Genomic DNA, 25,542 nt, shown 5'->3' with positions numbered 1-25,542 from the left:
CAGTTACAATAGAAAGGTGTAAAATGTAGGGTGTGCTCAGGGCCGTGCAGAAACCTTTGGAGGAGCAGGGGCTCAGCGGTAAAAAAGGGCACATTGAACAAGATCTTAAAACACCGTACAACAACATAGCAACAACCCATATTAATCAAAAATTTTGTTGGATCCTACTATAACATTGCCATCATGCGGGGACAATGCAAAGCAAATGTAGTCTATATTTTTCCCAACAGGTATAAAGTTGCTGTTTCTGCTGCTGATCTGATCTGAGACTGTAGCTGTTAAACAGACCAGAGGAGAGAAGGTCTCTGGTTATGAAGTTATGAAATAAGCAAATTTGCTGTCATTTTACTAATTAAGCCCTAATAATATCTATTTAACCTCTAGAACAACTTGGCTAAAGACTGATTTATAGATCCAAAAAGCTCAAAGGGTTTAACTCTATATAATGATTTTATGTTAGCACCTCTGAGATCTAGAATTATGAGACTAGAATATCAAGGCAAAGAAAATTCAGTAGATGCTGGTAGGGGCCACTCAGGGGCCTCCCGACACTCAGGGACCTCCAGAAATGCAGGGGCCCCTAGAAATGGTTTAATTGTAACACAGACCATGGATCTAAACCCATAGCGTCATTTATAGAGAATGACAATGTTGTTGCATTTTATTTAATCCATTCAGTTGAGAAAACAAAAAATTGCAGATTTAGGATTTAATTAGGAAGTTTACTTAGTAAAAGTTTAAAGAATCATCTTGATAGTTTGATTGTTGTGTTACCATGGCTACAATATGGTGTAATCTTTGTGTTTGAGCTGGGTTTGTTAACAAATACATGACTACTGTTTGACAAGTGAAGGATTTGACCATGGCAGGTTTCAGCAGACAAGTGACAAAAGCAGATATTTTTAATATAGCAATAAAAGAAATGGAAATGACTTTGGCAGTTTTCATTAACAGCATCCAAAACAATGTTATCAAAGTTGTTATCAAAAGTTAAAAAAAATAAAGAATAATAAAAAATTTTCTCAAGATGTTTCTCAAAATCCGCCACAAATGTAACAATTTGTAAGATATTACAATAATTATCACTTTTGATTTTAGAAAACCAAATACATTACACAAAACATTTGTTTTGGCATTATTCTTGCCATAAGTAAGAAGTTTAAATAAGGCTTTTCATTTAAATCCCTTGTTCACTGAAAAGGCCTCACAAGTTTAGCAAATGTGGGCTGAGCACCTTCGAACATTTCAGCCAATCACTGTTGCTTGTTTTGGAAACACTTCTACACCATCTAAACTAAGCGTTCCATTTGGTAAGAGGACATCAAATATGCGAGAAGAGAAATAACTGTACCACAATGATTGCAAGACTGGCTGCAATGATTGTTCTCAGCGTGGCACGTAAGAATACTTGTTTTCTAGAAAAAATTGCATCTCCAGCAGTAGATGGTTGGAATATATTGGACTTGAATGCTTAAAGCTAATTTTTTACTAAAGCCTTAACTGTTATTTTCCACAGTTCTTTTTCATACTGTTGAGGCTTCCCACCGGATCAGCTTAACTCTGGTAAACATCGGTGATGATATAACATTTGACTGCAACGTTTCTGAGAAGGAGCTTAAATTTGTTAACTGGTATAAGCAATCTCTTGGACACATGGTTGAAATAGTGGCTTCTGTGATCCTTCATCAAACAACAATAGGGGAAAAATTTAAAGGCTCTCACTTTGCAATAACACCAAAAGGGACTAGTTATGATCTCACTATCTTCAATATCAGCAAAGAGGATGAAGCAGCATATTTCTGTCACATTGGAACAACATATGCACAGAAGTTCATCAGCGGCACTTTCCTAGCTGTGAATGGTAAGATGCTGTTTTCTGCCTGTAAAATTCACTGACATGTAATGTCTTTTTCATTAACTGTGTTACTTGTGATATTTACCATGCAGATGATAAACAGAGGAAATCTCTCTACTTGAAACAACATCCAAAGACTGAATTGGTTCAGCAGGGAGAGACAGTAACTCTCCAGTGTTCACTTCTCTCCAACAATAAAGAAAAGTCCCAGTGCCCAACTAAACCCAGTATGTACTGGTTCAGAACTGAATCAGAACGATTCCATCCAGGCATCATTTATACTCAGAGGAACATCAGCGACAAAGACTTGGCAAGAAGCTGTTCTTACAGTTTATCTGTACGAGACTCCTCTGATGCTGGAATTTACTACAGCGCTGTGGTAGCATGTGGATCAATCGTGATTGGTGAAGGAACCAATGTGGGGATAAGTATGTGTTTTGTGTTTTCTGGCCACTTTAAACACATCAGAGAAATATAAATATTTTATCAGAACATTAGGACAGAAGTAATTTTATTTAATTAGTCCCTTTAATTTTTTTCATGTGCGTGGGAACTCTTTAACCTATTTCTGGAAGTTATAGTTTATTTTGCTGGCTTAGTGTAACCTTGGTGATAATGTCCAAATGCAATAATTCACTCTCAGTACACTTGTGTTAAAAAATATTTGAAATGTGTCAAACCCTTTTTTTTCTTATGCAGAGCAAGACGTTGACAGTCTTGTCATTATACTTGGAGGACTGTTGGTCTGCTGTGCTATTCTTATAGTCCTCCTAATTTTCTACATTAAACTGAAACAAAAGTGTGGACAAGGCAAAGGTGAGTTTTACATATTCAATACAAAGTCCCTTTTATATTAACCATGAACTGCTTTTAAAAGTTGCTTACAGTGAAAATGCTAACCTCAAACTCATCTTTTTTGGCATGCATGTACCATCAGAACAGGAAGGATACTTTCTTGTGTACTCCAGATTCTGACCCTGCTCTCTGAAAGTTGAAATTGAGATGATTTGCATGACATAAAAATCTAATAAAATATAATTACATTTGCAAAGCCTTCTCTCTTTTGAGCATTATTTAGTTACCTACAAGACAAATAGAAGAAACATAATAATTTTTCACAACACCAAAAGCAAACAACATGAAAAGGAGACAATTTATGAAAACACATATGTTTGTTCTTCAAAGGTCAAAATGGTGGTACCCGTCTGGTAGAGGATGACAAATCAGAAGTTGTTCACACAAGAAACTTGGTAAGTATATTCCTGACACGTGTTTCACCACATGTTCTGTCAACATGAAAATAGACTAAATTGTCTCTTATTTTGCAGGATGGTGAAACCATAGAAGCAAACTATGCATCAGTGCAAACCCGGGTTAGAAGGTCCAATGAGAAGAAAAATCTTCTTGAACAATGTGTTTACTCCTCTGTCAAATCAGATGGTCACCAAAATCAGCTCTCCTCACTCCTGTCATTACATCACTCTTAATATTTGATGCTCTTCTTTTTGAGCATATTTCAGTAACATAATTTGTAATGCAAAATCCTGTTTTTTTTTCTTTTTCTTATTTGTTCATCTTGTAGTATCAGTGTGTTGACACGAAAAAAAAACAGCCATTCTATATTCCATGGATCACACCAAGTAATTTGTTTTTGCCGAAATCAACTAAATTGCACAGAATTGTAAATTATGTTGACAAATATGTAACAGAATAAAAGCTGAATAAATTATTGCAATAGATTTGTGGTGTTAAGATTTAATTTCAAACAAACTTCCTTCATGTAGATGGAATAAACTTACAACAAAAATTAAGTTTCGATTTTTCTTCTAAATACTGATCCCGGCTGAATGTTGTTCCCAAAGAGCACCACTGCTGTGCCTAATGTTAGTAATCTTTCTACTACTACTATTATGTACTATAGTGTCATGGTAGTGCAAGAATATTGATTGTGATGAAAGAAAGAAAGTGAATTGAGGCCAAACATTGGGTGGTGTATTCACAAATTATTCAAACATATAATTTGAAGAACTCCAAATTATGTTCTATTTGCAAAACAAATTGCAAATGGCAAACAATAATACCAGAAGTCTGACACATGAAATCTCCTTTATGCTTTCTTAACATGAGCAGCCAGGCTGGTGAAACTGTTTGCCTGGAGAACCAAATGTTCTATGACCTCCTCTGATTGTTAGCATGTATTTTATTTCTCATGTACCTATTTTACTTGTCAGAATCAGTTGAGGTATTGCCTCACCAGAAAAAGAAAAACAAAATTGAGTAGATCACTGTAACACCAAATTTATGAACTGAGCTCTTCCCATCCATCCATTTTCTGCACACCCTTGCCCCTAGTGGGGTTAGGAGAGGTGCTAATCACCAGCAAACGTTTCGGGCGATAGGCAGGGTTCACCCTGGACAGGTTGCCAGTCTGTCGCAACTGACCTCTACCATGAATTTATAAACTGTTTAACCTGCATTACTTTCAGAGATAGAAACCAGTTTCAGGCCATCAGTACAACAGGAAACAGTTTGGAGGAGGTAGTTTCTAAATTGAAATGCAACATGTACCTTTATTACCAGCAGGAAAAATGATGTGACCAGGGGAGAAGTTTATCTTTCATCAGGACAAGGACCCGAATGATAAAGCTACAATGGGAGTGTTTGGATCAAAACATGTCATTACTAGTGTTAGAATGGCACAGGCCTAAAGCAACACATCATTTTTGGCAAGAGTTGACAACTATTGTTTTTTCTTTAAGTTACAGTTCATTGTGACTGAGCCTACACTACAGAACAGGAAAAATGTAAAGTTGCTAGAGACATGGCCTAAACACTGGTGCAGCACAGGATAGTTGTTTTAAGAACCATTGCATCATTTTTATTTTGACATCACAATTCTTTGACATTTGTGCTTCAACTTTTAACTCACTGATGACAATGGAAAAAAAGATCAAGCTGTGTTATTAAATTTTATTACAGTGAAAAAAGAAAAAAATATATAATATTTATACATTTTATGAAAAGTGGGTTGTTATAGTAATATTTTTTTCATTTTTGAAAAAATGCAAAAAATTTCACTCACTTACAACTTTTACTCTCTTGAAAACATTCCATGCACACACAATTCATAATACAGTGTATTACGTTGCATTACTAAAGACATAAAAAGTGCAGAAAAACATAAAGCCACATCAGTCACTTTAACTTTTAACACAACCCAAAAATGATACACATTTTTTAAATGAAACACCAAAACTTGAATACACATGAAAATATCTTTAACCTGGTGAAAGTATTTATTAAGCTAACATACTGTGTTAAATGCAGGAGACTGCAAAGTTATTTTGGCATGCCAAGCAAAAAACTAGAAAAAATGTCTAAAATGATTCTTGAATCCAAGGGTATAGGATTTTATTCTTTATCAAAGATCCTAACATCACTGTAGATGGTACCTTCTTTTCTTCTTGCCTTAACCCTGCCCACTCGATCATCGTTTCTCTGGGTAAAAACTGCTGTAGAATAAACTACAGAGTCTTCACTTCTCTGAGGAAATAAAATGGATGGGTAGATCTTAATGTTCAGACATTTGTAGATATAAGATGCACATTATTTAGCTAATATATTTTTAACAACATAAAATTTCTCACTTGTTGATTTTGCCATTGTCCACAAACTTCTACAGCATTTTTGCCTGGAAACTCAGTACCTGTTAATTATAACAGTTTTAATAGAGTTTAATTTTAAGTTTAAAAGAATCCACTTTTAAAGATAAATCATCCAGTTACTACTCTTACCGTTGAAAAAGTGACAACATTTTTTCCTAATCAAATAGGCAAGTAGAGAAGTAGCAATCAGCATCAAAACCAAGATTCCACATAGCAGAAAGAGGAGAGTGTTGTTTCTCTGTGAATTATTTATGCTGACATCTGAAACATGAAAAAATGTATAAGTCATCATAGAAGAATCAAAATATGACATAATATTGTGACTGTAATGCAGAAACATGTTGGAATTACCTTTAAACTCCAGTTTCGTGCCATTTCCAAAAACTACCATCCCACATGCAGCCAGAGCGCAGTAATAGGTTCCAGTGTCGGAGGAGCTGATGTTGTCTTTCACAAAGTTAAAGACGCAAGTCTGTCCAGACTGAGACTCGGGATTTTCTTCACATTTACCATCACCCTCATTTTGAGCATAAATTAAACTGGGATGTGATTGTGGTGAAGAGACTCGGAACCAGAACACTTTGCGTTCCTCGGGACATGTTTTCTTTTCTAAGTAAGAGAGAACTGAACAATGCAGACTCACGGAATCCCCTTCATAAACTGCATCAGATAAAGAGTCTTGAGTGACTGCAGTAACATCAGGTTCTGATTCTAGAGAAAAAAAGAGATAAATTAAAATATTTATAGAAATGATCTACACTGGATTTAGGTAATAAAAAAATTACTAATATAAACATTTGACACATCAAGAAATATTTGCAATAAAAATATTGAATTAATGTTTTTTTCCTGATATGTTAACCTGTTGACATTGATAAAGCCCTCTTGTATTTAAAACTTTTGTAATTTGGTTAAAAGTTTTACAAAACCATTTACCTTTTACTCTGAGAAATGTTCCATTCAGGAAAGTAAGGTGGTGTTGTTGCGTCCTTAAGCAAAAATAAAATGCTGTGTCACTTAGCCTTGCGTTTGTTAAATGAAGAACAAAACTCCCAGGTTCTTGTTTTGTTGAAATGCGAGAATATGTGTTTGAAGCAGGATAATCAAAATTAAATGTTGAGCCTAATATATCAGGCATTTTTCCAGGGATGACTCTTATCCAAAAGAGGGATCCAACACCACCAGATGAATGTCGTTTGCAAGAGAAAGTCACATTTTCTCCAACAGCAACAGTTGTTATCACAAAGTTCTCAGCATCTGCACATTAAGAAAACATATTTACACAAAACAATGATTAATAACCCCAATGCGTTATTATAGATCTTTTACTAGATAAAGAAAATACTACATTTTCTGACCTGTCTCATACTTACATTCAACTTGGAGCATCAGCAGGATGAAAAAGACAGCGTACATATTGAGGGCATTTATCAACTCAATGCTACAGTTAATTTAGTTTACTGTATAGTACGAATTCTTAATTTGGTAATATAAAATGGGAGGGAACAATTTCTAAGACATCTGATTGGCCTATTCAAATGTTGTGGAAAGAGGGTAACCAAAACTTTCCAGCTTAAACGTGAGACAACACCAGAAGAGAGCTTTGTCATTTTTTGTTAGTACGTTTTGGTACCTGGGTAAAGTTAAAAGGTGTTTGAAGCCTACAGAAGTAATAATTATAATTTTACACATAAAACTGTAATAATGAGAAAATAAAAGCAAAACAAAAGCAAAAAACTCAAATCAAAAATAGAATAATACTGGACATGGCTTCAGAATTGCCAAAAACTATCAGCACGTTTATTAAATATCTAAAAACCTGATGGTGTTTTAATAAGGTCAAAGTACTTTATGGAGAAGAAAAAGTTTTACTAGAAAACAAAATGTATTGCGTGTTCTGTTCTTATGAGTCTAGTGGCTTCTGAAAACCCCAAACCTTTTGGTTTTGTAAAGGTGAAATTGCTTTTACAAATTTTACATGGCACAAGGTTTGATACATTAAACACACCTTTAAAATAGCACTGGTTAAATCTGAATTAAATTAACAAACCAAAAGCCTGTATTCTTAAAATCACTATGTAAAATTTTACAAAGCTTTTCACATTAACTAAATATAGAACAAACCTGAGAGCATGTTTGTGCATGCACTCATATGTGTCTAATTATCCGGTTGGATGGAAGAAAAACCCAAAATCAGTGCTAGTCATAGTCTATGCCGCTGCACTGATTTAGTTTGCCGACATTAAAATTATTATCAGTACATTAAATTACTATACATGTCCCGATATGAAGAGTAGAACAAAGAATTGTTAAAGTGCCAAGGAGTAGTCTTACAGAATTGCTTTTATGAGTGGAACATTGTTCAGTAGTTACTCATATTGAAGCACTACTTAGTGCTTAGATTAATAAACAGAGTTTAAATATATATTCACTGTATGCGTGTAGGCTGCACAGTGGCGCAGTTGGCAGCACTGTTGCCTTGCAGCAAGAAGGTCCTGGGTTTGATTCTTTCTGCACAGAGTTTGCATGTTCTCCCTGAACACACATGTGCAGATCATGTTTTTGTATATGAATGTTCAGTAGCGAGTGTGAGGACCCGCAGACTCAACCATTGGAACCTCAGGCAGACATGGAGAAGATCTGATACTCAGGCATCCAGAGGCCTTAAGAGCCCCAGGACGACCACCACAGGAACAACCACATCCCCGTCCCAGAGAAAAGCAGAGGAGAGACCAGGGGGAACGACCCAGCATCCACAGTGTAGAAAACTAGAGATTTTGATGAAACAAAGATACACAGAGGGTAAAATCACAGCACAGCGATGTGACAAAAAGTAGAACTGATCAAACATACTGTCTAAACTATCTTGTTACTGATTTTTTTTAATGACCTCACTGCTTAAGTTACTAAACAATGGAAGGATCCTACAATTAAGACATTTTCAACACATTTGCATCACTTAAGGGCTTCACACACCTTAGGATCTCTTTAAACAAGCTACAGTACATACGCAGCCTGATTCACGCATCCAGAAAAAAATTTCTATTTTTTTGACCTGATCTTTCCTCCCCACAACCTTAAGGACACTCTAATTTCATGATGACTCTAAAGATAATCTTCATTAGTATAGCTCCAAGTCAGGGATATCCAACATGTTGGATTGTCTTGTCCCAATATGACATTGCATGTTTAACAGAGGAAAAATTGACAAGCAGCCTGTTGAATGTGATGTGAAGCAAATCAGAAAGTGAAGTGAGGGAAACAGTATTTAAACCCCTCTGCTCCTCACACTCCTTGCTGGTTCCTCCTGTTAAACCATTATTTCCTGTGACTTCCTTGTTTTCTCTGCTGGTTGTTTTGGTTCCTGGTTAATGTGTTTTTTTTTTGTTCTTCTGTGGTTCCCTGTATTCTTGTAAGTTTTTCCTTTTCGTTTTTTCAGAATATCTGCAACTTCAACACAACATCTCAGCCATGAGCATTTGGGTCCTTGTCACCAACACTCACCATGACAACTGCAAAGCCTTTTCATTCTTATTGCTTCCTACTCCACAAACTGTCAGCATATCTTCTTCCTTGTCAGCCATGTTTATTTACTCTGAATTCATGTTTGATCTCATGGGGCTTTGATATTTCTATTTTGGCACGCCTGTTTGTGTGTGGTGTGTTGTATTGTTGCTCTTTGTTTGCACACCACACACTGTAGGAATATTATATCTCTCATTTTTAATTGTCATGTGTGGAGTCACTCGAATTGTGAAAATAAACCTACAATTTCAAAATCTTGCTGGTGAACCAGGCATTAGTCAACTCAGACAAGAAAATGTGGGCTGTAAGCAGATGTCTACAGGAACCTCTAGCAGACTCTTGTGGACTTTACAGATAGAGAAAGTTGCATCAGACAGGCTTCTCAGTAGACCAGACAGCAAGGCAGGCCAGGCGGCGTGAACCACTCATTACTGTTTAAGAAGTGCCAGATTCTGACCATGGTTGTTCCAGAAACATTAAGAATGTTATCTTTAAAATTTTGACAAGTAACAGGCTGTGACATAAATTTTATCATGAAGAAATATTTGTTTTGGTTTTTTTTTTCAGACAATCCTTGAGAACTGATCTCTGAGTCACAAAAAACACCAAGACGAGTGAAGTAAGTTGAGAAAAGCAGGGAAGAATCCAACAGTTGGTTGTAGAAGGTAATTATTCAAGAAAAAAATAGATATGAGTCATGTGCTATGCTAATTGCTAACAATGAGTCATCCTTATACAATCCACCAATGGGGTTGCTTTTTATCTTATGTGGTGGGCTCACTCACTGCTATGCCCAATAACCCTGTCATAAATAAAATGTCTGTTAACTTCATAAAGTTTTTCACGCACAAGTAGATGTTGGTCTCTGCATCTTTCTGTATTATGGAGCATTGTGTTACAATGCAGACACTGTTAATAACAAGGATTTTAATACTACAAACCACAGAAAGACAAACCCTCACCCTCAAAACTTAGTATCCAGCACCCTAGAGTTAGTTTATCTGCTTAACTGCTAGGGGTTTGTGGCCTAGAAGTCAGAGAGACCTAATTTAGAAAGAAAAGATTTTGAACCACAATTAGTGAAGTGGTTGGCCCACTAAAATACCTCATGAAACAGATGACAAAAATAAGTCAAGATGTAAAAACATGTTAGACCATCTCCCCTTCTGTTTTCTAGTTCACAGACATACTGACACCCTTAAATGCCTATTGGTTAATTTTGGACTTCATCCTTTTTTTCTTTCAGAGAGTGAGCATCTTCTCTGAAAAATATCACATGTAGGCTAACACATTTTTTGTTGTTGATTTTAAGAACTAAAGCGTGTTTTAGGTTATAGTTCCCATGGTGAAACACCTTCATATGAGGTTTATTGTAATAAACTGTATATTATTTACACCAGACATTAGTGTTAAAACATTTAAGTAGAAACGTTCTGTCCACATTATCAGAACAAAGTAGTTTTCTGGAGTTATTTCTCTTATCTGCATTGCCAGCAACCATATGAGCTTCATTGTCTATCAAAATCTTTGTTGATAAGAGCAATAACTGGAAACTTGTAGTGAAATGTACGCCACGTCATCACTGAGTTCACACATCCTCCCACTCTAAGCAAGACTGTCAATGTGAAACTCTGAATGGCCGGTATAAACTGTCTTTGCGTCTCGATCTGTAAACAGCCATTGTGCCACCTGTCATCAACTTCACCACTGTTTTAGAATAAAAATTCTCTAAACAAGATGGAATTACATAGAGTCACATGATATACACTGTTTGAAAAATAATTTATTAGTTATTAAACCGTTTTAGTCAAACTTAATGTCAAACTTAAAAGAAATTGAAGGTTTTTATGCCTCCCCCACTTCTTGTCACTTTGCACATCCTGTTGAAGCTGCGAGGCGCGTCTGATCTGAGTAAACAACCTTTGTGGTCGGTCAAAGGCCTGAGAAGTGCCTCACCACAGTCTGTTTGTCACGGGAGATGCAGCATGTGGCTTTGACATGCAAAATGCAGCCACAAAGGCCTGCCATCATACAGCTATTGATCTTTTTTAAGAATTAAACATCACACCCAAGTTTGAAAGTACACAATGTTCTTGATACGATGCTTAACTTTTAAAAAGGAAGCTACAAATGAGGTCCTTTCTGATTTTCAAATAAATAAGTAGGAAGTTACTATGCAGAAGAATAGATGGCAGTAAAGTTTCTTTTTTTTATTATTTTTACTTTGAGTCTCTATCTTTCTTCCCTAAAATTAATCCTTTCAAATCCTTGCAAGGAAGCATCGTCATATTTTAACAAATTGGATTTTCAAGATCTCCAACAGCCTGAATTTTAAACAGCACTTCTCGGCCTCTTCTTCATCGTCATCACAATTGTTTGCTTATGTATGTACTACCAAATGTGGAGAATTCAAAGCAGGTTGGAGGCGGAGTCAGGGCATTGATTCAAAGACGAAAGAGAAAATGTTGTGGGTCCCACATTGACATCTCTGCCTTCAGTGTCCTTCTACATTGCAGTTTTATAATCTCCTTCTGGGTGGTTGCAGGAGCTCTTAACAGCAAAAGTGAAGGATGAAATTGTTTTTGTGCTTTGAATATAGAAAAGTGCCCTGCAAGCTTATTGCAAAGAATACTCAGTTAAACAGCAAAATGTTTAAATGAGCATTTGGAATCACAGACTTGGTTTGTTAGTCCTTAGCAACTTAAAAAGTTTCCTTGCTGCTTCACTCAAACAACTTGTGTGTGCCCATCTTGAATTGGAAGCAGCTGTTACAGTGCATAATGAGATACTGTATGTTGCCAGATTACAAGACAAACTTGTAAAAATTAATGGCAACTTGTGGGCCATTAATAATATACATGTGACATTGTCTCACAGGCTTGATACATGGATATTGTACTTGACATATCTGTCTTTAGTGAGCCCAGAATTAAACAAAACCCTCAAAAATTTTAAAAATATTTGTTAGTCTGAGAGGTACAAATAGAGCATATATTGGTGCAATATAACTTGATTTTGAGATTTTATGTGAGATCCCTATGCATTAAGGTGATCCAGTCATCCATCCATCCATTTTCTTACATGCTTATCCCGCGAGGGTTGCTGGTGCCTGTCTCCTGCGGTCAACAGGCAAGAGGCAGGGTACAACCTGGACAGGTCACCAGTCCATCGCAGGGCCATTATAGTGCTTTTGTATCAAAATAAATATAAATTAAATTAAAATTTATTGGTTGTTGTCACTAGGTAAGAGTTCTTCCTCTTAGTGTTGCTTCCTGATCTGAATAAGTTCTGGCTGAATAATATTGTGCAGATTTTGAGATTCTGATATTTTGATTTGTAGTCAGTGGGTGTTTCTTAGCAAGATATATCTAGAAGAATATGGCTGAGTGAATCTCAAAGAGACTCCTATGATCCAGCAACGCTACTACAGATAAATTATTAAATGCATACATTCTTCTTCAGCTTTGACAAACACATGCATCTACAATATTTGAGTTCAGTAAAAAAAAAAAAAAAAAAATGCAATGTGTACCCCATGCCTGCAAGTGGTAATAACTGTCACATTACTAACAGTGACAGAAAACAAAGACTGTGCTGCACCCAGAATACATCCTCTACTCTCTGAGACATGACAGTGGCAGCATCATGACCTTTTACATAGAAGGGACTGTGTGGTACATACAGTGAAATCCTGGAGCTGCTAAAAGCAGCAAAAAGACTTGAGAACTAGGATTGAAGTTCACCTTCCAGTGATAAAGTTACAGCTAAAAGTACAGTGAAATCCTGGAGCTGCTAAAAGCAGCAAAAAGACTTGAGAACTAGGATTGAAGTTCACCTTCCAGTGATAAAGTTACAGCTAAAAGTACAGTGAAGGATTTAGGTTAACATAGGTTCATGTGTTAAAATAGATGTGCAAAAATCAGTCAATATAAAATACATATCCTAAAAGACTTAAAGCTATAACTGCAACACAAGTGGGTCTAAAGAGTTTCAACTCAGGGAGACTTAGTATAAACAAACAATCAATTCTATTTTGTAAAATATATTAACATTGTTCCTTTTGCTGTACAATAAGACTCTTAGTGGAAATTCATCACATAACTCTCTAAAAAATACATTGAGGTTTGTGGCTGTAATCTAGAAGAAATTGTGAAACGGTTCATAGTGTTTGAATAGTTTTGCAAGGAACAGTAGGCGGAATTTCATCTACCTGTCAACCAATCAACTTGACTTCTACTTTGCAAAGCCTGATCATCTTAGACCAAAAGTTCCATTGGGTAGAAAGACTTCAGTGCTGTAAACAAGACTTCTCCTCAAGATGCAAGAACTGGTTGCTTTGATTCTTCTTAGTACTGTTTGTAAGTGCTCTTTACTTTTATTGGGTCAATCACTTGCTGAAAAAATACAAATTTGATTACTGTTCTTTGTTTTTTGATCATATTTACTCTCTCCATCAGGTACTGTAGAGTCTACAGAGGTTCCTCATTTGATCTCCACAACTGAGAGTATACCTGGTGACAATGTTACCTTTTCCTGTAAATTGCCTAAGGATAACAGATTCATTATGTGGTATAAACAGTCTCCTGGAAAGATGCTCCAAACAATTGCTACAGGAATTTATAATATAATTACAAAAACTGAGACATTCAATAATAATCGTTTCCAATTTGGTAGAGAAAACAATGAGATGTTTCTTACCATACAATCTGTTAAAAAGGAAGATGAAGCTGTATACTTCTGCCAAAGTGGAACTGAATTTTTACTAACTATTCATAATGGATTCCTCTTGGTTGTAAAGGGTAAAACCTGTTGTTATTTTCTCCGAAAACAATAACCCATCTTTGAATTTTCAAGTTCAGTACGTCTGTGCATTAGTTTAACTTTATTTTTTTTTTATTCATCTTGCACAGACTGTAATCAACAGGCATCTGTCTATGTGGAACAGACTCCAGACGCTGCAGCGGTCCAGCCAGGAGACACCATGAGTCTCCAGTGTTCCCTGTTTTCAACGAACAGTGAAACAAGACCTCAGTGTCCAGGAGAAAACTTTGTTCACTGGTTCAAATCTGGATCTGGAAGTTCTTATCCAAGTATCATTTACACTGCAAGGAATAGCACAGACGATGCAGCGAAGAGAAGCTGTGCCTACCACCTTTCAAAAACATTAGAGAACTCCTCTGATTTTGGAACGTACTACTGTGCTGTGGCTATTTGTGGAGAAATACTCCTAGGCAATGGAAGTAAACTGGAAACCAGTATGTATTTGCATTCTATTCTCAATTTGTTTATACATTCTCTTCTTGATTATTATTGCTTTACAAAGTAAACATTCACCTTCTATTGCTACACAATACTGTCAATATAACCTGAAAAATTAAAGCCATCTTGCTAATTTTGACATAATTAATATTTGTTTATTTTTTGTCTAAGATGCCAAGCTTGTCTAAGCAATATTTTTCTTTAAGAACAGAACAAGACTCAAGTGTTCTTGTACTTGGAGGACTGTTGGGATGCTGCGTGATTGTGATTATCAGCCTTATCTTCTACATAATTGGATGGAGAGTTTCGAACAGTTCTAAAGGTGGGCATTTATCTTTTTATATCAACATTACTAAATGAAAATTGGTGGTTATCTAAGAGTTCATTACATGCTATTTCAGATAACATCCAATCTTACCAGGTGTTTTTACATAAATACTTAGACTGTCAGTAACAACGAATTGAATTCATTTTTCAGATTATCAGGAGAAATCTGTATACAACAGAGCCTTTAAAAATAGACTTCTGTAAAGAAGAAAATGTTGTTTGGAAAAAGTTTTGCATTTTAATCTTAGAGTTTTCTAATGTCTACACAGATGTACTCAGCATATCACTATGTTTTCACATCTTTTTCTCATGCTTTTTAAAGAAAACAAATGCATTATTTTTTCCCTTTTATCAACAGCAATAAAAGGATCACATCATGCAGAACATCAAACTTCAACTACAAAGTACTTGGTAAACTTAAATGTATTATTTACAGTAGAGTTAATCTAGATCTTTAGGCTGTGCTCAAATGATAAATTTTTCCTTCAGTGAACCTGGCATTTAACATGTTTGTCTCCAAAAGTTTTATGTAGTTTTTCTTACATGAAAGGCTCAATTGTCAAGTTAAAGTAGAAAATGGACAATGATGACCAGCAAACATGCACTAACTGTAAAATGCCAATGGTGGTCAGTTCTTTTTTAACATAATTTTGACTACAATTTTGTGTGTTTACATTAGATAGAAAACATTATAGAGAATCACGCCAGTAAAACCATTACCGAATTTTAGCAGTTTAAGTGTATTTCAGCAATCTAATGTAAAACTTTATTTCAATTTTATTGATATTGCAAAATGAAACTGTGAAACCTTCCAACATTTTTTTTAAAGTTGACTCATCTGATCTTATTGGTGTATAAATTTTGTCACTAATGAACAATATATTATATATTTACAGGATAAAGAAGAGAATATGACCTATGCAGAGGGACTGAATTTCTCTGCAACAAATGTGAGACACTGCAAGAAAGTGAACACAGAATGTGTGTATTCTTCTGCTAGAGTAAATTCACAAAAACAGCAGCAGCTCTGATTAGAGCAGCAGTATTTGCACCAGTCCCCCGAAAGCAGATTAAAAGATTAGTCAAGCATTTTGGGTGCAATCTTTAAAGAATTCAAGGATGTTTGTCTATTTCTTCCTGCGAGATATTTCATGCCTGTTCAAGTCAACTTCCTACTTTCTAAATGTGTCCATTCTTATATTTAAGACCTTCAGCTCATTGAAAACATTATTTTTTTTATATTAACAGATTATTTTAGTTATCACTTGGTGTTAATAAAATACAACTTGTCTTTGAAAGATGAAAATAAAAAGGTTTGTCAGTAAATGTCCTGGAAACTTGTGATCTTTTAAAAATAAACATTTAGAAAGTTCTGATTCAACAATTACAAAGCAATAAATTATCTGCAGAGATGTTTTTGTGAAGTAAAACCGATTGAATACTTGAATGAGAAAGTTTGTTTGTTTTCCAATCAATATAAACTCTGTTAAGTTTTTATTTTTAGGGCTGATTTAAAGAGAAGACATGTCAGTACTTTGTAATTGTATTGCAACTTTAACACTTTTGATTTAAATTGAGGGTAAAAAATACTGCAGCAAAAATTATCATGATGGACTTTATCTTTTCTCACTGATAGTTTAAATTTCACCACAATGCTCTTATATTACAACATTAGTAATAAGTAAAGAACAAATGACAATTTCATAATAAAATGCTCGAGAAATTTTGATGAATTCACTTCTTCAAAATACGCATGTCTAATTCCACTGTGCTTTAGTGTGAAGCCCATCTTAAATGTGACCCTGAAAATATCCATCTTAATTATTGCTAATTTCTTATATCAAGTTTCTAAATCAAATTTTGTTCTTATCTACCAAATGTCAGACAATCTGGCAACAACTTCACTGAATGAATACCAGAGGTTTTTCAACAAATAAATCTCAGCTCTGGATTTAACAAATATGCAGTTAAATATAAAGAAGATCATCTCTACTCACTGGTCGTGTGTTTGTTAGAAAATTTCTCAATAAAGATATTATTTGTTTCTGAGCATTAAAGTGTTTCTTGTGTATTGTTCTAGTTTCTTTGTCATAGCGTATTCAAATATTTTAATATTAAAGTAACCTGTACATATATTTTCTTTACCTTGTGTGAATTTCTGAGTTTGTAATATTTCTTTTAGGCAAAAGTATTTGGAAAACAGTTTGAGTGTATCACTCAATCTGCATAATTTTAGGAGCTATGATTAACAACAAGTTGTTCAGTGTGGACACACAGATGGACGGTCTCAGAAGGAATGTGACTAATGATGCAAATGGTCTTATTTCTCATAAGACCATACCAACAAATCTCCAAAGAGACTTGACATTGTTGTGATCGTCATCAGATATTCCAAAGCACTTGGTTCCACAGGAGAACAGACAGAGTAATTCTTTCTGAACTGATTGACATTTCTAGAAAAGCCAAGATCCTCACAATCACTAAAATAATATTAATTATTTCAGCATCTTGGTGACTTCTGTCATGGTGGCTTGTATGGTGAACTTATGTCACACCCTTGCTCTTGCTTTTGAAAATAAAAACTCATATTACATAACCTTTCCTTTTCTCAGGTGAACATTGTCTGGTATTAATTGTTTCTAACAAAAGCATTAGTTAAGCTGACCTCCAGTTTGCAGCGAATACTACAATATATAGCATGAAACTATCGAGACTGTGTGGCTGCAGTCTGCATTTCATGTCTGCTTGGTCACGATGTGCAGGGCAGAGAGAAATTCCAAGTCCATGCCACTTAACCCATAAAAAACAGATCAAATCAAAACCTAGTGCTTGTTATTCATTGGAAATCAGATAACGGTTTGGTATCCAATTTCTTATTTTGGTTTAATAAACAAAACACAAAAAAGCTGTTGTGTTTTTGTTTTTCTTTTTGCTTCAAACATAAAAACAAACTGCTCTTCTGAAGTTGGAGGAGCTTAATTTTTTTCACATCTTCTCTTGTCATACTGTTATGATATGACAGTTTTAACAAATAGGTTTTTTTTTTAAATGTTACATATATTTGACATAATGTCCATGGTAAATGGACACAGGGCAACAACAATAGCTTTAGCACTACAAAACCTCTTCTGTTAAAATCGCACATTTCAGCAACAAGGCAGTTTAAAGTGCTTTACATCATAACCACACACACGCCTGCACACGCATCCATGCACACACATGCACACATTCACACACAGAAATACAAAGTTGTAGTGCACACAGTTAACGATTGTCAAGTCCCATCGTTACACACAATTTGTCAAGTGTCATTATTTGATGCAGACATTAAATACCAGATTAATACCAGATTAACTGGTATTTAATGGTACTTTTTTGTTTTTTGTTTGCAGTCAAAACCAAAAAAATAGACTACAGGTGCAGTGTCTGCATTTTGTCTATCAGTGCTTGTTTTGGTTTCAAAACTAGAACATCTTGCATGCACCATTTTGGAAGGAGGACAACTGCCCTACTGAAATATGCCCCATTGTCAATCAAAATGCTTCGTGGACTGGTTGCTTTGTTTCTTCTAAGTGCAGTGTGTAAGTTCATATTTTTTATATTACTGCTTTGTAAAAATGTTTGTGTGAAAGCAAAAATATTTTTTTCTAAGCGAGAAAGTTTTAAAATTATTTAATTGGATTTTACTCCGAGGACTTCTGGTCTTAGTTTCTTGTGTAACTTCTGCTTCTGTCTTGCAGTGATTCCAACTCTTGAGGTTTTTCTGTATGTCCCTCTAATTGAAGCTGCACTCGGTGAAAATGCGACTTTGTCATGTAATGTCACTGAGTATGACAGCGGATTGTTTTACTGGTATAAGATAAACCGTGAACATATGATCCAAACAGTTGCTCAAGGGTATTTCAAAAAAGTAAAACTTGAAGCACAATTTAAAATCTTAAGATTTGACATCCAAACAGTGGGCAATGTGTATTTACTCATCATAAAAAACATCCAAAAGGAAGATGAAGGTACATACTTATGTCAGGCAGGCGAAGCCTACAGGATGGCCTTCATTAATGGCACAAAGCTGGCAGTGAAGCAGAATGATGTGCAAACTTCTCAAGAGACGACTCTGCTTGGCAACAGAACCACAGCTGCAACAAGTATGTATAACATTAGTATAATGTTAGTAGTTCTATGAATATGGTGTTTTAAATGAAAAATAAAATGAATCATTACAAAGCTGCAATTGTTAAGCATCTTCATGAAAACTTAAAAAAAGAGTTATGTGGACATACAAATTGACAGATTTGTTCAATCTTTTAAAAATGTCTAATGTCAAAATTACTTAAATTGTAATTTATGTTAATATAAGTAGAACTTATGTTAGTGATGACGTAATTTGAAATTACTTGTTGCATAAATCAAAAGGCTGTTAGTTGACCTATCATTTTGTTTTTCCAGGAACAACCTGGGCTCCAACTGTGATCGGGTTGTGTGTGGTGTGTGTTTTATGTGTGATTGTAATCGCTATCCTTGTATTTTTGAGAGACTGAATTTAATCTGACTGGAATTATAGTGATGCTTATTCTTTTGTATTTTTGTTTCTGTATGTGCAGTGTTGTATTTTAGGGAGATTACCTATTAACGAGTTGATGGTTTTTGCATTTAGGTGGTTTTGTTGTATATGTTGTAGAATGTAACTAAAAATTATTAAGCAGAAAATACTTCAGATACTGGGAATTTTTCAAATATTCAGCTTTTATCTACATGTTCTGAAAAAAATTGCAATTTTTAATAATTTGTGGAAAATGCTCATTGATATAACAGCAATCAACCTTTTGTTATTATTATTGACTTGCAAGTATTTTGACAATTTAGTGACAAGTACTGATCTTTAAAGGGAGAATGCCTCTGAATTATGAGTGTGGGTGCGTTGTTGCTGTTGGAAATGTTTGACCTGACAAAGATCCAAATAGGGCTGAAAAGGTTTTAATAAAAACTATGAAAATTAAGTGTGTTGGATTTTTTTTATCCATCTACTGTAAGCCTTTTCATTCCTGTGTTTTCTTCTGCTTATTGACTTGTATCTACCTTCACTACAATACTATAATAAATACTATAATAAATTAGATTTAGATAAACCTCATTATGTAGATAAAATTAATATTTGTATTTCCAGGTGGCACACATTCTTGCACCCATACAAATAATCCCAAAGATTAAAGGTCATGCAAACGTGGGTTTTTATTCTGATAATGAAACCTCTCTACTTTGATGTCATATGCAACAATTATCCACTAGTAGATCAAAGCTGCCTTCACACATGTAGGCTAAATGTTTTAAATTTTCAGACCTAATGATGAAAGAATCCCTCCACCACTGAAAAAAGAATCCACTTGGGACCGAAAGGTCTTATATACATTTTTTTATATATCTCTGTGTCTGCATCAACTGCTGCTTTAGACTGTCAAAAACAAGAAGTCTAGAAAGACAGAAAAACAACATGCAACAGCTTGTGCCACGTCTGCATTTCCGCCAGTCAAGAGAACTAGAACATCTTGTATATCTTGATTTTGATCAGAAGGTTGCTGTTCAAATAAATGGTGCTCCATTTTCTATCAAAATGCTAAGAGGACAGGCTGCCCACATTCTTCGGCTCATGGTTTGTAAGTTCAATTGTTTTTCTTTCCCATTTTGTTCATACCATGTGTAGGCACATTTAAGTGCAGAATTAATCAATACAGGGAATAACATTTACAATTCCATCCCTCTATTTTGGTTTCATAGTTCTATCTGCTTTGTAATAATTATAATTTTTTTCTCTCTTGCTTCTTTAGTTGTGTTTCAAACCATCAGGGTTTCTCATCAGATCACTCAAATAGGAGCTTCGCTTGGTGACACTGTGACTTTGATATGCAATGTTACAGGCCATAGAAATGTGTCTATTTACTGGTCCAAGGTGAATTATGGAGATATAATTCAGACAGTTGCAAGTAGAGGGCTTTACAGAGTAACACTGGAAGCAGAGTTTTCCAGCCCAAGATACAGTATTATGAAAGCAGGACATGTGTATTGTCTCACTATACGAAATGTTCGCAAAGAGGATGAAGCTACATATGTGTGTCAGGCTATTGCAGCAAACAAACTGGCATTCATAAATGGCACACATTTGGCTGTGAATGGTAAGAAATATTCATTTTGTTCTGAATACTGCATTTGGATGAAAAAATGTATAAACTGTGTTAATTATTTGTTCTTTATTCACTCAGATCACAAAAACAGAATGTTTGTCAACGTGAAACAAATTTCAGAAACAATGTCTGTCCTGGTTGGCACAGAAATAACTTTGGAGTGTTCCTTTACGTTACTAGAGAAAAATAAAGAAAGAGATCGATGTGCAGCTGAGCACAGTGTGTTCTGGTTTAAAGCTGGTTCACAAGCCGATCCAGGAATGATGTATGCTGCTAGGAACATCTGTGACACAGAAGCAGGAAGGAGCTGCAGCTACAGACTGTCCAAAACTATACAGAATCCCTCAGATACCGGGATTTACCACTGCGCTGTTGTGACATGTGGAGAGATCCTGTTTGGAGAAGGAACTAAAGTGGAATTAGGTAGTAAGTAAACTTTGTAAACTTAAGTAAAAATGATCAGTTAAAATGAAGAAAATACTTTTGCATTTTCATAGCTTGATAACTTAATTGTCACCCAAATACACTTGGGAAAAGTTTCCTAGCTAATTATATATATTGATTTATTATTTATGCCTATTTTCTCTTGTCAGAAAAACAATGGGATCCTCTTGTCATTGGACTCGCTCTGTTGTTGGGTCTCTGTGTGATCGTCATTGCTTGCCTAATTTTCTCAAGAAACTGAACGTAAGGTAATTCCTGCTTGCAATTTAAGTAATGTACAGTTTTTTTTCTGTTTTTATTTGTTTTATTTATTTCTAAATTGAAAGCAAAGCAGTTGTTCAAACAAAAAGAGTGCAAGAGATCGGTTCTTTTAAATCTTTACTGTTTTTTTTGTGCAAATTATTTCTCTTTGTACTCATTTTGACATTTTTAATCAACTTAGAATGTCTTGCTCCAGATAATTATGTAGCTAAATGCGAAATAACAGCAAATATAAATTTGTCTCTTTCTCTCCATATATATTTCTGTTTCTATTTTAAATGTCAGTAAATTTTACCCATGAGAACACACGTCACCTTTTAAAGCAATTTACTTCCAAAGTAGATAACTAAAACTGGTTTCAAAAAGCTATGCATTTGCTTCCATGCAAACACTGTTATAACTTAATGCAATATATATGAACTATAAACAATACGCAGGAAAAAAGATACATGCTGTGCTGTAAACCTTTGCTTTTCTAATTATTTTTTTTGTCTTATTTTCAATTTCAGTTCAAACAAGTCTTTCCTACAAACATTTCCAAAGACGAAGATTAAGACGAAAGCTTCAGAAGCACAAGATCGACAAAAAAACACTGTTGTTTCCACTTCATCAGTAGGGAAGCTTGTTTCTGTGGTTTCTTGTGTTTACCTGGAGCTTCTCTCCAGCAGAGTTAGTGGAGAGACAGTCCTCGACTTTTATTAGCAATGAGAGGCTGCAGTTCAAGACAACGAAGAAGTGAAAAACAGAATACAAAGTTCGACAGCAACCAGTATTTTGCTTGCACTTAGAAGAGAGAAGTCTGAAAGCATGTTTTTTGGGTTTTTTTTTATAAATTGGTCTGTTTGTTTTAGACATATTGAACTGGAGAAGGAATATGTGAAACCCGCTATTTTCAAAGATTGTTTACTTATGTGCTTACAGATTTTCCTATCAATTTCATTTTTTTATTTTTTATTTATTTTTATTATGTTTTTGAAGAGTTTGCTTTGCATTAATGTATTTACTTTGATTAAGCAACACAGATCCACAGTTTATATATAATATTTGTTGTAAATAAATGGTGACATCTTTTATGCATCACAGAAAGGCTCCTTTTAGCATTTATATATGTTCAGTCATTAAAAAATGATAGCTTGTTTCATGTAAGGCTCTCTTTTGACATTTATAAATGGTTATTATTCATAAATAAATGGTTATACTGTACACTTTACAATAATTCTCCTTCTTGGCATTATGAGTGTTAATTAGCCATTGGGAAATTAAAGCATGTTTTAAACTTAACAACAACGCTCCCTTTGGCATTTATTAATGTTTGATAGTCATAATAAACAGTGCAATGTTTTAACTTTAAATAAGGCTCCTTTTGATAGTTGTAGATACTTATAATGCAGTGCTAGAGTACAATAATATATGCTAAAGAATTAGATCTAGAAAGCAACTTTGTTTGAAATGTTTAATATAACAACTCTAGAAGAAATACATAAGTGAACCGATTTGGCTCACTTTTTTGTAAGAAACAAGCCAGTTTTTTGTTTTTTTTCTCACCCTTAATGAATATCCTGTTATTAATGATTGATAAAGTTTTATAGAAGAATTAATAACATGTCTATAAACTATTTATTAGCCATGTACAAGGGAGCTTTGTGGTAAACTGGTACCAGTTTGATGGTCAGATGAAACACTTGGTCATTACACTATATTTTAATACTTTTGACATTGGGCAGGTCCCATGTCCTGCTGGAAAATGAAGTCAGGATTTTCATAATTGTTTGCATAGCGAGGAAAAAATCCCCCTGTTTTAGAAACCAGGATTTACAGCCCTGAGTAGAAGGAAACTTCTTTAATAAATCTACCAGGCTCTGTGATGCTCAGGATCTTGGGTTTTTCCTGAGGTGCTCATTTGAGTTTCAGTGAACCTGATGTCCTGGGAATTCAAGATCTACATTTTCCTCTTGTTTCAGACCAGACCTCAATTAAAACTTTATATAACACTTAAAACCTTAACCTTTCCGCTTTCAGTTTTCATTCTGAACAAAAACATTAATATATTTTGTGGAAAAGGTCACAAAATACTTTTTATTTTATTTTTTTTTATTTCTAACCTTAACGAATAAAGGGTGAGATATCCTCAAAGGTGGATCGATACAAATCTCATTCTTTCAGTTGTGTCCATGGCTGAAACATTAACAATCCTAATGTGAATATTCCTCTTTTTTATCAATATCAAATTCTCCAAATAATACAAGGTATCACAACAGAGTGAGTCAATTTAGTTTTATTGGACAGAAGACAATGTTATGTTGAGAATTTGTCACAATTGAACTACACTTGCACAAAAAGTGAAGTGTAGAGGCAGGTAATATTTTTAACATCACATTAGATTGTCGTTATTATTGTTGTGTATTTCAAAAGGGATAAAATGGATAATCACATAATATGCCAGTTAGCCAAGAAGTCTAGTTTTCATTAGCAGTCCTTCCAAAAATGTATATTTAAATAAAGAGCATTAAAACACTCAGCATTAAGGCATGTTTGACCAACCCATGCAGGCTGTAACAACATGTACACATTGTATTAGAGGGAGTGCACTCTCCACTTTTCAGCCAATCAGAACGGTTTTCACTTTATAGACTTTGAATATATTGTGAGTAAACCTTCTTTTGGGTAGCAAGCTGTCAGTTCTCCAAAATGCCTTTTGTCACTATGATTATAAAACTGACTGCTTTGATTCTTCTGACTGCAGCAAGTAAGTATACAGCCTTATAAAAGCGTTTAAAAATTAAAGAGTTTCTCTGTACAGAGCAGCATCTCATTGCAGTTAATGCATGGCTGATATTTAACCTTTACCTCATTTTTTAGCTCTTATTCAGACTAATGAAATTCCTCATCAGACCCCTTTGGAACTGGTTGAAGTTGGTGGGAATGTTACTCTGCATTGTCCAGTTCCAAAGACGGGGCGCACCTTCTTCTACTGGTACAAGCAGCCACTTGGACATATGCTCCAGACAGTTGCTTCAGGAAGCTTGACTGAACAAAAACTGAGTGAACAATTTAACAACAGTCGGTTTAGTTTAACAGCGGAGGATTCTCAGTGCTCTCTTACTATCAAGAATATCAGTAAAGAGGATGAAGCAACTTATTTCTGTCAAAGTGGGACTGCATATGTAAAGCGTTTTGCTGCAGGGATCTACTTGGTTGTAAACGGTAAGCTCTGTTGTTATTCAAAGAGATCAAAGATTTTCATATAATAGTCTTTATTAACAATCTGTTTATTTTTACTGCATCCTAGATCATGACAGTCGAACACTGACTCATGTCAGACAAACTCCAGAGACAACATCAGTCCAGGAGGGGGACACAGTTAATCTCCACTGTTCTCTTCTCTCCAAGACTTCTGTAAACTCTGGTCAATGTCCAGCTAAAAACAATGTGTACTGGTTCAGAGTCGGATTCGGAGCCTCCCATTCAAGCTTTATTTACACTAACAAAAACAGCTGCGATGCTCAGCAGAGGAGCTGTGTCTACCGACTGTCAAAAACTATACAGAACTCCTCAGATACTGGAATATATTACTGTGCTGTGGTCACATGTGGGAAGGTCTTGTTTGGAGAAGGAACTAAAGTAGAAACAAGTATGTATAACAAATTATATGTACTTTGAAGCACTAACTGAATTTTTTACAGTTTTGCTCTGTTCAATGCTTCAGGTCAAACTGAAAACTGACCCAGCTTTCCCTGAGCTAACCAAGAGAGCAAATCTAATACTGAAATTTGTATATGTTATCTTTTGAAATTTTGTCTTTTTTAATCAAAATTTTACATCTTAAATTCTGACACCTGTGTGTCATGTCATTACTGAACGATCAACTATAGATTAGTAAATTTTTTTCTTTCTCCGCGCTTGTAAATCGCAGTTTTACTTATATACTGCACTTGGGGAAAAAAAATAGAATTAGAAATAAATGTGTTAGATTATTTTAGTAATTAACATAGCCTTAATCAATACAATTTTAGCATAAGTATGAAGCCCC

At 34.9% G+C, this 25,542-nt stretch overlaps 4 protein-coding genes across 5 annotated transcripts; 3 read left to right on the top strand and 1 right to left on the bottom strand.

Moving 5' to 3' along the window:
- Positions 1 to 1,309: 1,309 nt before the first annotated feature.
- On the top strand, positions 1,310 to 3,594 carry LOC122836748. The gene is made up of 6 exons (XM_044126586.1): positions 1,310 to 1,398; positions 1,517 to 1,861; positions 1,948 to 2,283; positions 2,555 to 2,671; positions 3,041 to 3,105; positions 3,184 to 3,594. The coding sequence occupies exons 1-6, from the start codon at positions 1,356 to 1,358 to the stop codon at positions 3,340 to 3,342; spliced, it is 1,065 nt and encodes a 354-aa protein (XP_043982521.1). The 5' UTR covers positions 1,310 to 1,355; the 3' UTR covers positions 3,343 to 3,594.
- Positions 3,595 to 5,390: 1,796 nt separating this feature from the next.
- LOC122837454 lies at positions 5,391 to 6,970 on the bottom strand. The gene is made up of 4 exons (XM_044127809.1): positions 6,894 to 6,970; positions 6,457 to 6,777; positions 5,872 to 6,231; positions 5,391 to 5,398 (listed from the first exon to the last, which is right to left on the bottom strand). The coding sequence occupies exons 1-4, from the start codon at positions 6,934 to 6,936 to the stop codon at positions 5,391 to 5,393; spliced, it is 732 nt and encodes a 243-aa protein (XP_043983744.1). The 5' UTR covers positions 6,937 to 6,970.
- Positions 6,971 to 13,314: 6,344 nt separating this feature from the next.
- On the top strand, positions 13,315 to 16,628 carry LOC122836874. 2 transcript variants are annotated; one of them, XM_044126838.1, is made up of 6 exons: positions 13,315 to 13,403; positions 13,503 to 13,844; positions 13,956 to 14,300; positions 14,516 to 14,626; positions 14,990 to 15,042; positions 15,528 to 16,628. In XM_044126838.1, the coding sequence occupies exons 1-6, from the start codon at positions 13,364 to 13,366 to the stop codon at positions 15,660 to 15,662; spliced, it is 1,026 nt and encodes a 341-aa protein (XP_043982773.1). In that variant the 5' UTR covers positions 13,315 to 13,363; the 3' UTR covers positions 15,663 to 16,628. The 2 variants fall into 2 exon arrangements, with proteins under 2 accessions (XP_043982773.1, XP_043982774.1); XM_044126839.1 differs by having other exon boundaries at positions 13,332 to 13,403; positions 13,503 to 13,559.
- A 7,587-nt stretch (positions 16,629 to 24,215) lies between these two features.
- LOC122837453 lies at positions 24,216 to 25,235 on the top strand. The gene is made up of 4 exons (XM_044127808.1): positions 24,216 to 24,258; positions 24,372 to 24,716; positions 24,802 to 25,143; positions 25,219 to 25,235. The coding sequence occupies exons 1-4, from the start codon at positions 24,216 to 24,218 to the stop codon at positions 25,233 to 25,235; spliced, it is 747 nt and encodes a 248-aa protein (XP_043983743.1).
- Positions 25,236 to 25,542: the final 307 nt, after the last annotated feature.

The sequence above is a fragment of the Gambusia affinis genome, linkage group LG09 (genome assembly GCF_019740435.1).
Source record: "Gambusia affinis linkage group LG09, SWU_Gaff_1.0, whole genome shotgun sequence".
NCBI lineage: Eukaryota > Metazoa > Chordata > Actinopteri > Cyprinodontiformes > Poeciliidae > Gambusia > Gambusia affinis.
The sequence above is the reverse complement of the archived record's forward strand: the minus strand, read 5'-3'. Positions and strand labels throughout refer to the sequence as shown.

Bases quoted from the DNA above. Each gene is read 5' to 3' on its own strand.
- LOC122836874 (XM_044126838.1), top strand. From the start codon at position 13,364: ATGCAAGAACTGGTTGCTTTGATTCTTCTTAGTACTGTTT. The intron at 13,845-13,955 runs GTAAAACCTGTT...CATCTTGCACAG, and splicing joins ATTCCTCTTGGTTGTAAAGG to ACTGTAATCAACAGGCATCT. The intron at 15,043-15,527 runs GTAAACTTAAAT...ATATATTTACAG, and splicing joins CTTCAACTACAAAGTACTTG to GATAAAGAAGAGAATATGAC.
- LOC122837453 (XM_044127808.1), top strand. From the start codon at position 24,216: ATGATTATAAAACTGACTGCTTTGATTCTTCTGACTGCAGCAA. The intron at 24,259-24,371 runs GTAAGTATACAG...CTCATTTTTTAG, and splicing joins GATTCTTCTGACTGCAGCAA to CTCTTATTCAGACTAATGAA. The intron at 24,717-24,801 runs GTAAGCTCTGTT...ACTGCATCCTAG, and splicing joins GATCTACTTGGTTGTAAACG to ATCATGACAGTCGAACACTG.
- LOC122836748 (XM_044126586.1), top strand. From the start codon at position 1,356: ATGATTGCAAGACTGGCTGCAATGATTGTTCTCAGCGTGGCAC. The intron at 2,672-3,040 runs GTGAGTTTTACA...TGTTCTTCAAAG, and splicing joins AAAGTGTGGACAAGGCAAAG to GTCAAAATGGTGGTACCCGT. The intron at 3,106-3,183 runs GTAAGTATATTC...CTTATTTTGCAG, and splicing joins TTGTTCACACAAGAAACTTG to GATGGTGAAACCATAGAAGC.
- LOC122837454 (XM_044127809.1), bottom strand. From the start codon at position 6,936: ATGTACGCTGTCTTTTTCATCCTGCTGATGCTCCAAGTTGAAT. The intron at 6,778-6,893 runs GTAAGTATGAGA...CTTAATGTGCAG, and splicing joins GCTGATGCTCCAAGTTGAAT to ATGCTGAGAACTTTGTGATA. The intron at 6,232-6,456 runs GTAAATGGTTTT...TTTTTTCTCTAG, and splicing joins AACATTTCTCAGAGTAAAAG to AATCAGAACCTGATGTTACT.